We start from the raw sequence: 15522 nt of genomic DNA on the forward strand, positions 1-15522 counted from the left end.
GTCAAAAACATATAAATGCCTCTCCCCACATGCGAAAATCATTGCAGCATACCTTTTGGTAACCTTTCTACACAAGTAATTTATAGCAAATTATCCTAGGTCTGTTTAAAAGCCAAAATTAAGATCTTTAACATTCCATTGCTTTCTTTTTCTGAGTTTGTTCCTCTGGTAGTACTTAGCTCCTAACTCTATATTTTCCTCTAAAACATTCCTTCTTGTTATCCACTCTAGCTCCCCTTATAGAGCCCCATATTCTCTTTCCTTTTGTTTGTTGTTATTTGTTTGTCTGTTTCATTTGCACCTGGAATGCAACCGTGGTTTCTCTTCAAGAAAACCAGAACAATGTTTCATGAGAATCTTCATCCAATCAGTACTTTCCTAAATCAAAACCTAACAAGTCATTTCATTTGTTGTTAACATGTTGCTAATTTTTGTGTCTTTTTTTTTTCCAAAGGAATGAAACTTCCAAGTTAGGTAAAATTAGAGAGAAAATCAATATTGATGCCCAAATGTGCAATTTTTAGGTGTTTTTCAGAACTATGAGGTACTTATATCTTCCCCTCCCAACCCAGCTGGTATCAAGATATGATATTTTCCTTGTTAAGAATGTGGCATATGGGGCTGGGGTTGTAGTTAAGTGGCAGAGCACTTACCTAGCATGTGTGAGGCACTGGGTTTGATCCTCAGTACCATATAAAAATAAATAATAAAATAAAGGTATTGTGTTCAACTACAACTAAAAGCATTCTTTTTCAAAAAAAAAAAAAAGAATGTGGCCAACTTTCTCTGGTTATCATACAAGGCCAACCATGGTCTTCTATCATTTCCTCATTTCACATTTCTCCTCCCTCTCTCATTACCTTTCCTCTCCATTATTCTGCCCTCTTCTTCTCTCATCCCTTCCCCTGAAGCAATCAAGTTTCTGCCCGGTACCTTAGGAATCACATAATAGGCAAGGGTGTGAGCTCTGCTGCCAAATGCCTGAATGAATCCCAACCACAATGTCTAGTTGTGACATTGTACAAATCTCTTGGCCTCTTTGTGCTTCAGTTTCTTCATTTGCAAAACAAACATTAGGTGACTTAATTCGTAGAGCTGTTGTGAGATAAAGTAAGTCAATAAGCTATTAATAATAGTGCTTGGATAACAATAAGAGCTTACGACATGTAAGATGTTATCTATATGTGATAATCACTTAATATAATGTGTGAGCTAAACCTAGTGAGACCGGAGCAAAAACAACTTTATGTTTCTTATTGTTGTTCTGGAAAATCCACTCTGCAAATTCATCTCCTGGCTCTGGTGATAAATAAAACTTCAGGCCATTCCCATAGCTTTCCCAATCACTTCTGAGTGAGGAAAAGGCCAAACTTTTAGATTTACATCCAATTTTAAACTTCTACAGTAGAACTTAGAGATCTATAATTTGTAAATATGGAGGATAAGTATACTTGATAATTCTCTTTGCATTTTCTTGCTCTTCTTTGAACAGCTAGCTGCTGTTTGTAGTCCTTTCAGGGTTGAGATGTGAGGGTGTTGAAGGGGAAGAGGAGTCCAAAGGTAAAGATAGATTTTACCTGACTGGTACAATTGTGGTCCGGCATCAGTGATCCTTGGGTTTGGTAGGTTACTAGTGCCTGTTACTTTTTCCACTTTGAAACACATTGATGGCTTCTGTTGTAGGGCATTTCTCTCAGCCCAGTTTCTCTGAGTAGTCAATGAATGGCTCCTCATCTGCCTACTGTCACTTTTGTCACTACTCTCCCATTCTGTTTCCTGTGAGGCTCAGGTGGTATTTCCTACAGGGAACACATCCCATGCAGGGCTTCTTCAAGGAGGCTCAGGTCTGGTTCCTTTCTTCAGAGTATATATATTTAAATTATTTTAAACTTTTAATTTCTCAGTTTAAACCGTTACTGCAGTGAACAATGCTGTATGTAACTTATATAAGCAAAGGCATATATATATGTGTATATATATATAATTAATGGCTCATGCATGAAAAACTGATAATATTATAATATATAATATTATAATATTATATAATAATAATAATATTGTATAATAATTAAATACATTTATATAATTATAATATTATAATATAATATTATATAATAATACAATGATATTATAATATTATCAGTTTTTCATGCATGAGCCATTAATTATATATATATTATTATATAATCATATATATATAATATAAATAAAATGAGTATAGCAATAAAATGAGTATAGCTGCTAGAAGTAATTATATATAAATATATATAATTACTGGCTCATGCATGAAAAACTGATAATATTATAATATTATAACATTATAAGATTATATAATATTATAATATTATAATGTTATAATATTATAATATTATTTTATAATAATTATATGTATATTTATATAATATTATAATTATATTATAATATTATATTATATAATAATATAATGATATTATAATATTATCAGTTTTTCATGCATGAGCCAGTAATTATATATATATGATTATATATATAATTATATATATATATATATATATATACATATATATAAGCCTTTGCTTATATAAGTTACATACAGCATTGTTCACTGTAGTAATGGTTTAAACTGAGAAATTAAAAGTTTAAAATAATTTAAATATATATATATATATTATATATATATAGAGAGAGAGACTCTGCAGAAAGGAACCAGACCTGATATATACATATATATATGAATTCATATATATATATATATATATGTGTGTGTGTGTGTGTGTATATATACACACACACATAACTGTTTTGTGAGTGAAAACTGATGGTGTCTTTTAGGAGAGTGATTTTTCAGTGTATATTAAAATAAAAACTCCGTGTAACTTTGGCCCAATTACCAAACCTGTCCTAAAAAAAAAATGCCAGCAGAACTACCCAAATATGCAAATGCTAAAATGTTTATCATTGCATTTCTTGGAATTTTTTAAAAAATCAAAATAAACTTGAGTGTCCATCAAAAAGGAATAACAAAATTAATCATGATGCATCCAACATAGTGGGTATAAAAGTTAAATAAAAAAGCTGAAGTGCTAAGTGGATGTTTCAAAGATGTATTAAGTAGGGGAAAAGGCAGTATAAAAATAATATAAATGATACATTTGAATAAGAAAATTGAGAAAACCAGGTATATTTCCTTGTATGTATGCACATAATTACATTTATAAATGCATAGAAAAAAGTTCAAACCAATGTTATGAAAAATAGTTTAAATTGATGAGTGGTTCTGTTTGAAGAAAGGACTAGAAATGGGGAGCAGAGGTCAGGTAGGACTTTAGCATTTACAATGAGAATATGCTACATGTGTGATTATACAGAATTTTACGAACATTTTAATTGCAATAAAATGAGTATAGCTGCTAGAAGTAATCTTTACGATTCTCAAATATAACTTTCAATTTCCATATTAATAGATCTCCTAATTCTCAGAAGAGTTTATGAGAGTATTCATCATCATGGAGTAATATTTATCCTATTAAAGAGAGTCCTAAATAATAGCTACTCACTTCTAAAAGTCTGACAAACAATAATTATGATATCTTTGCTATGGGTGTAAGTTTCTAAGGTCACACATGCAACTATGCTTTTCAGATATAAACTAGACAAATTTCAATTCACAGCGCCTTGATTTTATTACAATAATAATAAAACAATTCCCATTGATATTGTACTATGCCTAAAGAGAGTGATGATATTCTCTGAGGAGCAAATATTTATTTATTTATTTATTTATTTATTTATTTATTTATTTTGACAGCACTGGAAATTGAACCCAGGGCCTCAAGCAAGCATCTACCACTGAGCTATAACCCTAAGCTCTCTTAAGTTATTTGTTAATGTATATAGTTTAAAACAATATCACTTTGTGATATTTATTTTGAAATCATAATGTGTTGTTGAATTACAAACATAAAATTATGATACTTCTTAAAAGATTAAGTATTATGTTGAAAACATAAATAGAATTATGTGAATGTACTTTGTATTTTCCCTATGCAGTACCTACATGAAAATGGGATTGTACATCGTGATCTCAAACCAGAAAATCTTCTCTATGCAACACCAGCCCCAGATGCACCACTCAAAATCGGTGAGAATATTTCCTGATGTTTCATGACCCCTTTACTCAGAGCAGAAGAAATTGTTCTGTGAAATTTTAAAACATTGTTCCATCCCTAATTTGAATTTTGGAGGAATATGCATTGTTTTAGAAGTTCATGCTTTATCCTGGAATGTTAATCCAGAAATCAGTGCTAGAAGTTGGTGCTTCTTTGTTAGAGACACAAAGAAATTTTGGTCCTTACCAATAACATACCTGAGGAGATAACCTTGTGTTTTGTAGATAAGTTTATAGGGGAAGGAGGGGGGATGATAGATTTAATGCTTCCTTTGATATTGACTCCTATTTTACAAATTATTTGGAGTCTAATTTTAGATAATCAAGAACTTTGATTCAAAATACTTGGTACATATTGATGATTCTGGCCTCTGAGACATTTGTTTATATAACCAGATATAAATTAAGGTCTGTATTTCCCAAAATGTACTTCATAGAACTCTGGTGCCTAGGCAAGGTAAATAAAAGTGAATAAGACCTTTTTGTTGGAGTGGTTTGCAGAGGTGCTATGGTTGGTCAAATAAGTTAGAAAATGCCAACTTAAACTTAAGCAGGCTTTGTATTTCTGCAGCACTTCCAAGAACCTTAAAAAATATTAATGAATAGACTGACATATTATATAGTGCACTACAAGGATTTCCCCAAAGTTTGTTGACTCTTTTTTTCCCAAATAAACATTTTGGAGGAATACAAAGATGAACTTTGAGAAATTCTGATCTACCCAAAGAAAAATTTAAATCAGTGTATTAGGAAATGATGTATTAAATGCTATTTTCCACAGAACTTCCTAATCATCATTTCCAAAAATGTTTAAAAACTTTACATGAATTCTCCTTAGCAGAATTTGTACTAAAACCTCTGAAAGGCATTGTATTTCTGGTGCCGTCTGTCACAGCGCTGAGCTGATGTGTTCACTGCGTTCACAAGCGTTACCAACTTTGAAAATCAAGCTGTTCAATGAGGGAAGAGCCTAGACAACAGAATGTGCCTTATGAATGCAAGAACCTAAAGAAAAAAATCCTGAAAGTCCTGCTGGCAGTAAGCTTGTTCTCATAATCACTCCTGAAAGGCAGCAGACAGCAGGGAGTTTCCATTTCCTTTGACATCCCTTTCAAAGATTTGATCCTTCAAGAAATTTCTTTAAAAGGATGGATAGATACTAATTTAGGCAGGAGAGCCTTTCTTTCTGAAGGGCTTCCTGCTGCTTTCACTGATAAGGATCAGGCACCTCCCTGGAAATGTGGGTTTACCTTTGAAGTCTAAAATGGTCTCAGTTCTGCACCTGCCTCTCTTGAAGAGTGGCCTTGAGCATCTTCCTGATGTTTCCTGGGAGAGAGATGTAGCCCAGCAAGAGATCACAATGGTGGCACCTTTGATAATAACATTACTTAGGTAATACTTTGTGGATTAAGTAAAAAGGATTTTTGCATTAAAAAGACATTTGTCATATGAAAGTAAATTATTATCTGTCAAATATAATAGGTCAGACATTATTTCTCTTCAGTCAGAAAATGTCTTGATATTTCTGTTTATTTCCACGACATTTATGAAAATCTAATTTTTTTAATCTTCAACAATGGAAGATTCTGAGTGATACCACTAAGTCTATATCATCTCTTATAGTTACTGTCACATAAATCTCAGAATTAATAACAAGAGACAAAATATCACAACTATTAATTAATAGTTGCTTAAGAAAATAGCTTATTTGGTAAAAGCTTGGAATTTTTTAGAAGAATGAGGGTTAAATATGAATTTATTTGCAAATGTTTTTGGGGAGTCATATTTTTCTCCTACTTAAATAACGACTTTTTCCTTAGCTTCCTCTCAGGTGACTTGTTCCCCACACATGTGTACCCCACCATCAAATACAAAAGCAAACAAATAAATAATTATTTTTGGTAAAAAGAAAAAGTATTTATAAAAACAGAAAAGATTTGCTTCATTAATTTTTTTTTTTCTTGTGTTAATAGCTGATTTTGGACTCTCTAAAATTGTGGAACATCAAGTGCTCATGAAGACAGTATGTGGAACCCCAGGGTACTGCGGTATGATCTTTGATACTGATATTTTACCTTTTTTGAAATCTATTTTTATTTAATGACCCAATTTTTATTTTTAACACCTAATATCTCTATTTATAAATGGCTAAAACTGGTGTGAGTCTCCATGACCACCTCCTGTTCTTCCTGAGGGGTTCAAAATGATGTTTGTTTTAGGACATCTCTGTTAAAATGTCTTTTGGGCAGGAGCTACTCTTGGACTCACTCAAGAATAGAAAGGCAATCCCCAGGAATAGGACAGGGAAGTAGCAGAGTTTATGCTTGGCCAAGAGCCTTCTGTCATTTTCTTATTTGCTCTTCCTTAGGAGGGTATTTTAGGAAACATGGTGAATTTATTCAGATGGTATACTGGATAACATGAAAATGGTGTAATCTTTAGGTTTCATTCATGTCGATGGCCTAGCTACCCCTGCCCCACAAGACAAAGACTTCAGGTGCAAGAAAGTTCCTCCAATCCTGCAGGTGAACCATGCTAAGATCCTCGTATCCTCTTGCCTGATCTCCCAGAACAGGCTGGAGGTGCCCTATGTATAGTCTATGATCAATCCAGAAACAGAACAAAATCTTTTTGTCCATCCTAGCATGAAAGTAGTGGTTTGTTTTTTTCCTGATGGCTGTGTTAATCCAACAATAACCTAAAAAACCCAATAAAGCTTGCCAAAATTAGCTAGAATTCATATAATTTTGGTGATTAATGAATATTCCACAAATCAATTAAAATCCTAATGTAGACGAAAAGGAAAAGAGATGAAATTGTATGTCATCAGTCACAAGATTATCAGTCATCGACTTTTCCTCCCAAGATCTGACTTTTTACATAAATCTTTATCTCACTCATTTCTTCAGCAAACCTGTATTAATTGGCACTATATAGTGAGTTCACTGCATGGCACCAGGGTGATACATCTCTACACTAACCCCACTCCAGGGAGTGAGAACCGACAGAACAGACATGCAAACCCCCAACTTACAGCACCTTGAGAAATACCAGGTTATGTGTTTGGAAGGGTCATTATGAAAAAACAGGAAAAGAGGGGCATTTGGAGTTACTGGACTTGTTCTTCTAAATCACACCTTAGAAATAGAGAAGAACTATCTAACTAACTCATTTTAACAACTTTTGGATATGTAGAAATCAGATTTGAGAAGGGCAGTAAAATATTCTTTGAAGCAAATATATGACTAAATTGGGCCGGGGTTGCAGCTCAGTGGTAGAGCACTTGCCTAACACATGTGAGGCACTGGGTTCAGACCCTCAGCACCACATAAAAATAAAAAATAAATAAAATAAAGGTATTGTGTGCATCTACAACTAAAAAATAAATAATAAAAATATGATTAAATCTACAGAATTAGATGTTGGAAGGAACCCTGAGTTTATTAACATTCTCATTTTGCAAAGATCTAGAGAGTTTAAGTGACTTCCCCAAAATTCCACATCTAGTTATTAGTGGCCTGGGTTTGAGACTCCAGGTATTGAAGGGCCTAGAAATGCACAGAATTTCCCCTTTAAAAATCAACATAGATAAGTCAGCATATTATTCCTTTTATTTAAAAATGTCTTCTATTTTAATTATTTGAATCTCAGAAGTATTACTTGCAAAAGTAATTGCAAAAAGAGTAAAAATCAAAACGTGTAGTCAATATTAATAGCCTTATGTACCTTCTTCTATACCTCTCCTTATGACTCCAGGTTCATGTAAGCATTTTATATTTTTGCTTTTAATGAGTTAGTTTCCCTGGTGAATTTTGCACACTATTTTCTTCCAACTTAATTTTTCATAATTCCAATAACTGCGTAGATTTAGGTGTATCTGTCTTTCTGTTAAATCTTTACATTGTGCCAAGTGTTCTTGTCTGGATCCTAACCTCTTTGAGGCCAAGAGTAATATGTCAGTTAGTAGTAAGTTCAGAAAAACCCAATTGTGTGTCTTAGACAAGGTAGAAGTTTCTCTTATGTTAGAAGTCTAGAGATACACAGTCTTTGTGGCTTCCATTGCAATGGCTCTGCAGGTTCTATGGATCTCAGTATCAAGGACCCAGTCTCTCTCACAATCCAAAATGGCTGTTTGAAATCAGTCATTACATCAGCAGAAATTTTAAAAATTGGAAAAAGATGTACTTTTTTGTAATTAAACAGACTTGCTGAAGCCCCATGTCACTTCCACTTATATCTTAATAACCATACTTAGTCACAAACTCTACTCTGTCTGGGAAGCTAGCAATGCTTCTTTTGGTTGGACATGCTGCTATCCTAAGTTAATTCAGTATTCTGTTACTAAATGTCTTAGTTCATTCAGACTGCTATAACAAAATACTTTAGATGGGATAACTTATAAACAACAACAATTTATTGAGTTGATGGTTTCTCTTGAGCTTTTTATGTAAGGGCACTAATTGCATTCACGAGGGCTCCACCCTCATGATCTGATCACCTTTCAGAGGACTTATCTCCTATTATCTACCACCTTGGGAGATGTTAGGACTTCATCATCTGAATGTTGAGATGGCACAAACATTTAGACCACAGCATTAAGAATGAGGTTGAGGAATTTGGGGGGTGGCTTAGTGGTAGAGCCTGGAATGCATAAAGACCTTGGGCTTTATCCATAGCACCTAAAAACATTTTTTTAATGAGTTTGGATTACATAATTCATCATAGACTTACAAGATAAGATTCCATGCCTGGGGGGGGGGGAGTGAAAACCATTTCACTCTACCATGTTTGCTATAGGCATTCTTTTATTTTGTTTTAATGCTTTTCATTTTCCTTAGAACTGACCTCTGTCAATCCCTCTATGGCCCTTCCCTCCTAGTAATGCCATACATACTTTCCCTGTCTCTGAGTCATGTGTCCTTATTTGTCCTTCTGTATTTCTTTCATGTGTCCAGGTGTCTAAAGCTATGGAGGTGGAGTTAAATTAGTACCATGTGCCAAACAAAACTGTCCACTTAGCCTGGTATGGTGGCACACACCTATAATCCCAGCAATTTGGGAGGCTGAGGAAAGATGATTGCAAGTATAAGACTAACCTCAGCAAAACTAAAATAAAAAGGTCTGGGGATATATATAGTTCAGTGATAGACAGCCCGTAGTTTAAATCCCCAGTAAAGTCCCAGTATCAAAAAACAAAAACAAACAAATCCTTGCATTTATCATTGCTAATGTTGACCAATTGATAGGAGGATTGAAAGAGAATTGAGAAAAGAACAATAAAACAAATTAAGGATTCCCCATAAGAAGAAAGCTGATGGACAATTTAATAATCATTACCCAATTCTAAACATTGAATATTCCCCAAAGGTGGGTAGATTGCAACAAATTTCCGAGAACTGAGCAGATCTGAAATGGGAGGATCAGAAAGAGGATCAGAAACTAGTGATGTCTCAGAATCCCTTTTGTGACTGTGAACAAGCAGTGCCCTTTCAGGGACTAGTGATGAGTGCAGTTCTTTCTTATAGCATTACAGAGTGTCCATTCTGCAAGAGAGGCTGATTCACTCAGGGATAAAACAAACACTGAATGTCTAATAGACTCCATGTTAACTTCTGAGGTTACAAGGATAAACACAATGTGGTCTTGCTCTTTAAAGATTTCATAGTCTATAAAAGAAGAAAGGCCCTTACATAGTAAATCAGATAAGTCAAGATTTATCTGAGCCAAAGTCTCAGGAAAACAGAAGGAAGTGAACTATTGATCCTGGTTGAAGAGGTCTTCTAAAGGAGGGGCATTTGAATTGAAGATTGAAGGATAAATAGAAGTACAACAAGTGGGGCTGCAGGACATTCCTTTGTCAGTGGTCACAGGGAAAGTGAAGTTATGGGGAAGCGGCAACACCTGGCAAGTTCAGAGGCTGTTTGTCACTTTGCCACTTTGTAAGACTAGAACACAGAGTTCTTGATCAAAGGTATAGATAGATTTGGAAAGGTAGGATGAGCTATATTTGAAAAAAATCTGCACTTCAGGCTAAGGAATGTGATGATTTGGTAGGTAATGATGACTCAAAAAGTTTTTGAATCAAGACAGTGTTTTGATTTTTTTGTTTTGTTATTTTTCTTTTTTGAAGAGATGAACCCAGGGTCACTTAACCACTGAGCCCCATCCCCAGCCCTTTTCATTTTTTATTTTGAGACAGGGTCTACTTAGGGCCTTGCCAAATTGCTGAGGCTGTCCTTGAACTTTTGATCCTTCTGCCTCAGCCTCCCAAGTTGCTGGGGTTACTGGCATGCACTACTACGCCTGGCCAGGACAGTATTTTGAAATCAAGAGAGTGTTTATGTATACCATTTGTCATTTTATAAATATCTGGATTATGACAAAACGGATGGATTTGAAAGGGAAAGAGAAAGAAAATGGACAAATTAGAAAGCTGTTTTAAATGCTCTTTCATGCTTTTTCTAATGGGAGAAATGTATACACATGCTCTCACTCCTTAAATACCATCTCCAGGGATAACATATTTGCTCTACTCCTAAATCCAGTCAGATTTTAAATACAATATGATTGTTAAAAAAAAAAAACAACAGTAGTTTACTATCTTGTCCGTGACATAAATGTGCTCATTTTATAGATAATGTCATCTTGTCTTGGAGGTTTGTTTTCTGTTGATTATTTTTGTCCTGCTGATGTGTATGTCACCCTTGAGGCTACAGAACAGGAAAAGAGGAAGCTGAGTGGCTGAGAGGGCTTACGCTAATCCTTCTGTTCTGCTCTAGGTAGTGGTTTGCCCGGAAGGAGTTATTTTCCATAATGTAAGGAGGGGAGAGGCCTGCAGTGTAGGTAGCTCTGCTGACCTCAGGGAAATATTCTGGGGATTGAGAGGGAAGATAAAAATGTTCTGTGCACTCTAAACATACCTATGGGATTACTATCATTTATATAGGATGGAGCAGACTTGGAAGTAAATAATGATTAAGGTTAATATATTTATATACAGAAGCAAGGTTCAAATTGTATATAAATAAATACATATTTTATTCATACAAATTCTTGGCTCAAAGGAAAGACATGGATATATTACTTCAAAATGGGAGTAGAGATAAAGCTGGATTTTTGTGTTATATAAGCATATATAATATATATATATATATATATATATATATATATACACACATATATAATTAGTTTATTATAGATAGACATAATATTGGGGTTTAAGAGGAAGCAGGATTTTAAGGGTTCGCTTCTGTAAAGGAAACAATGGAAAACCTGAAGCCATAGGAACACCAGGCACAAAATCACATGTCCCTGGACCATAAACAAGATCCAGGCTTTAAACAGAACAAGAATTTTAATGTAAAAATGAATATCTATATTTTTCCATCTTATAAAATAATTAGATCATTTTCAGGTAAGATTAAGCTTTGAGGGGCTGGGGTTGTGGCTCACCGGTAGAGCACTTACCTTGCACGTGAGACACTGGGTTCTATCTTCAGCACCACATAAAATAAACAAACAAAATAAAGGTATTGTGTCCATCTAAACTAAAAACAATTTTTTTTAATTAAAAAAAAAAACCTTTGACAACCACCCTCAATTCTGGCCCCTTCTCTCCTCACCACATATAAGTACCATCATCAATCTAGTATGTCTTCCAAGAATAAGTAGCAGGAGAGGAAACTGTCCATCTATAAGGAGAGCCGGGAGGAATCACATGCAACACTGGCAGGAATCACTATCCTGCTGTGGAAAGCCTGACTTTACCCTGAGAGGGCCTGGTATCCTTTTAAGATATAATCAGGTGGGCATGGCCACCAGAGACAGAGAAGAGGCCCAAGAAAAGAAAAATTTATTACACTCTCAGGTCTTAAAAACAGGAGGCACAGCATACCATGCAGGGCCACGTGGGAAAGGCACCAGGGTAGTCTGGAGGCAGAAGATAGGAGTCAAGGAAGGTTTGAGTTAAGGTCTTTATTGGGATTTCTGAGTGAAAGAAAGTGGTAGTGTAAGGGTGGGTCCGGTGGAGCGTCGGAGGGAGAGACCACACAAGAGACTTACTCCATGCAATTGGCAAAAGGGGATTTATTGGGGATCCATTCCAGCGCGCTGGGGCTCCGTGCTTACTCAAGAAGGGAGAGCAGCCCAGAGCCCAGAGCAAAGGTCAAGCAGAGCTTGCTTAAGTACACTTTTGGGGGAGGGCGGGAGTCTTTGCATACATCAGAACAAATCATCATGAGGCGCGGGGAAATTGAACAACAACTCTGAGACGTGATTGGCACATTCATTGGCAGGTGAGGGTGATTGGTCATTCGTAAGCGGGTTACACATTCAAACTGATTGGTTCGGGCCCTGTGAGGAACTGCACAGGGCCCACAGGGCCCTAGGCTAAATGGCCAGTAGGGTGTTGTCTTAACTATCTCAGGAATCTGGGTGTAAAGAGGAACTTAATAATACCTAATCTTTTACATTCAAGCTTTCCATCTTAGAAACTTTACCCTTTCAGTAGCCAGAGCATTTTAGGATTGGCTTGTTTGAATAATTTTGAAGGGCTCTAAGCTACAGGATTGTCCCAGTTACTTCCTTCTGAAGGGGAGGTGATCAAAGCAGAGAATATTGCCTCCTGGGACATAACAGCCAGCTAGGAAAGGCTCTGGATTGGCTGGTTAGCTTGTGTATAAAAAGCAGAGGTGCCTCAAAAAGGGCCCTTTGTTGTCTTTAAGAATTAACTAGCCCCCAAAGGGGCAGTTTTTCTGCAACCAGAAAGGGTTTTTTGTTTGTTAGTTTTATGTCAAAACCATCAAAATATACAGAAAAGTTTTTAAGTGTTTATAATACAGAAACTTTACACTTAATTTGGAAAAAGGTCTGAGACCCATATAATTGACAGAGGAAAGGTGTGGCCTTTATCTATTGCTTGTAAGGTTGGTTACATCCAAGGTCAATTATTCTTACATACACTGTGTCTAGTTTCTACTCTTAATGGAAGGCTTTCCAAATTACATCTTCTGAGAGAGTGTTTATGCATACCATTTGTCATTCTCAGGAAATAAAAAAAGGAAAAGCTACCCATTAGGTCTCTTTCATAGAACCATTGCCCCAGGCTATTAATAAGAGAGGGTTCACTTATAAATGAATCACAAAATAAAAATCACAGATGCTTCATGTTTCAGCAAACACACATTATTTCCTAGGAAATATACATAGTCAAAACCAAATTCCAGACTAGAAAATTAAAATCTGTGGCCCAGATAAATGAAATCAATGATTAGTTTTCTAAAGCAGACCACAAAATATTCAGCATTGAAGAGATTCTCAACACCTTGTCCTCAGGAAAGAGAGAGGAAGGAAGGAAGGAAGGAAGGAAGGAAGGAAGGAAGGAAGGAAGGAAGGGAGGGAGGGAAGGAGGGAGGAAGGGAAGAAGGAAGGAAGGAAGGATCTATCCACTGACTCTTAGTGACGTGCTACAATGTAACTATGAGTATTAATTGCAATGGGAATCACAGAACAGAATTAAATATTGTTAAAGTAGAAAAGAAACCAACATAGTAATGAGTTAAGTAAAAGAATATTTCTGTCTAATGCCAATTACCTAATATTCATAAGTTTAGTTAAACTATGTATGCTCATATTTCATATTTGTACTTTTATTCAAATTCTATCTTCAGAGTCCAGAGCTGTTAAGAATTTATTTTCTTTTGACATTTGCCAAGGTCTCATTATTTCCTGAGACAGTTCTATTGACATAACTCAGATGAAATATTAATAAAAAAATATCCCATGTTCTAGGCCCCTGAGCATGACAGTGTTTGCTATTGGTGGGTTTTAGCAATGGCAAGTATATGTTGTGCTTCTACATAAACCAGAATGAAAGCTAATTATTCAACAGTTGAAGAATGAGCTGCCACTATATGCAAAGATCTCTGCACTTAGAGGCCATAGGTACCTATTCCTACAAGTAATATTCTGGGAGTTTCCATATAGAGAGGAATACATATACTCTGTATGTTCAGACTACTGCTGGCTTGTTTTAAAAACCAATGCTTGGGCTGGGGATGTGGCTCAGGCGGTAGCGCGCTCGCCTGGCATGCGTGCGGCCTGGGTTCGATCCTCAGCACCACATACCAACAAAGATGTTGTGTCCGCTGAGAACTAAAAAATAAATATTAAAAATTCTCTCTCTCTCCTCTCTCACTCTCTCTTAAAAAAAACCAATGCTGCCTAATTAACTAATGAATTCTGCCATAATGGAGGTGTATAGTAAAAAAAAAAATGATGGCTAAAGGTAGAACATTAACTTTTGGCATGGTATTTTAGTCAGCTTTTTTGATGCTATAACTAAAAGACCCAACCAGAACAATTGTAGAAGAGGAAAAGTATATTTGGGGGCTCAGGGTTTCAGAGTTCTCAGTTGATAGGCTCTTGGCTTCAGTCCTCAGGGCTCAAGGTGAGGCAGAACATTATGGCAGAAGAGTGTGACAGAGGGAAGCAGCTCACGTCAGGATCAGACTGCAGAGAGACTCACCAGATACAAAATATGTAGCCCAAAGCTAAATCTTCAATACCTACCTCCTCCAGCCACACCATACCCACCTTCAGTTATCACTCAGTTAATCCCTGAATAAGGGGATTATTCACTGATTGAGGTAAGGCTCTCATAACCCAATCATATCTCCTCTAAACCTTCTTGCATTGTCTCATACATGAGCTTTTGGGGGACATCTCACATCCACGCCATAACAGCATGTGAAGGCAAGATAAAAAAAAGCATGGGATAGAAGAGAGACAACCTCACCATCTTGCTCTGAAAATATTCCAGAATGATACCTCCTAAAGAATGAGCAAATAGTGATAGACTCAGAAAAGTGACTTTCTTGGACCTGATGTTCAATATTAAAATCATATCTACTCCCCATGCGCACTAAGGCACAATAGGTGTCTTTCTCAATTCACCTTCACCACAGAGCATGAGGGTGGCTAGTGGTGTGGGCTGTCCACGTTTTGTTTTTCTGCTGATCAGGTAGGGACTGCTGGATGTTCTCTGTGTTTTCACTTTACTAGGCTTAGGAGTTTTATGCCTAATGCATTAGCAAAAATATCTAAATCTTATCTAAATACTCAGCTATACAATGAAAATAATAATGCTTCTTTCATAGGACTGTGGTAACAAGCAAATAAGATAGTATATGCAAAGTTTTTTAACTAGAACACGTAATAAATTTAGGCATGATAAAAGTAATTATAGTAATGATTAGGGTTATCATAATCATTTTTATTATTACTATTAAAATATATTAGTTTATTTGGTTGGTCCCTTTCATTTTACAAGTCCTAATGTTTGGGGAATTGGGTTTGAAGTCTTTGAAATGACATCA

General features: G+C 35.6%; 1 protein-coding gene across 1 annotated transcript in view; it reads left to right on the forward strand.

Moving 5' to 3' along the window:
- The window catches only part of Camk4 (calcium/calmodulin dependent protein kinase IV), a 230935-nt gene that overhangs the window by 197459 nt on the left and 17954 nt on the right, over window positions 1–15522 (forward strand). Inside the window, exons 6-7 of the mRNA XM_026391313.2 lie at window positions 4030–4120; window positions 6121–6195. Coding sequence (XP_026247098.1) covers window positions 4030–4120; window positions 6121–6195 — 166 coding nt within the window. The remainder of the gene's footprint in view (window positions 1–4029; window positions 4121–6120; window positions 6196–15522) is intronic.

The sequence above is a fragment of the Urocitellus parryii genome, chromosome 1 (genome assembly GCF_045843805.1).
Source record: "Urocitellus parryii isolate mUroPar1 chromosome 1, mUroPar1.hap1, whole genome shotgun sequence".
In the NCBI taxonomy this organism is placed as follows: Eukaryota; Metazoa; Chordata; class Mammalia; order Rodentia; family Sciuridae; genus Urocitellus; species Urocitellus parryii.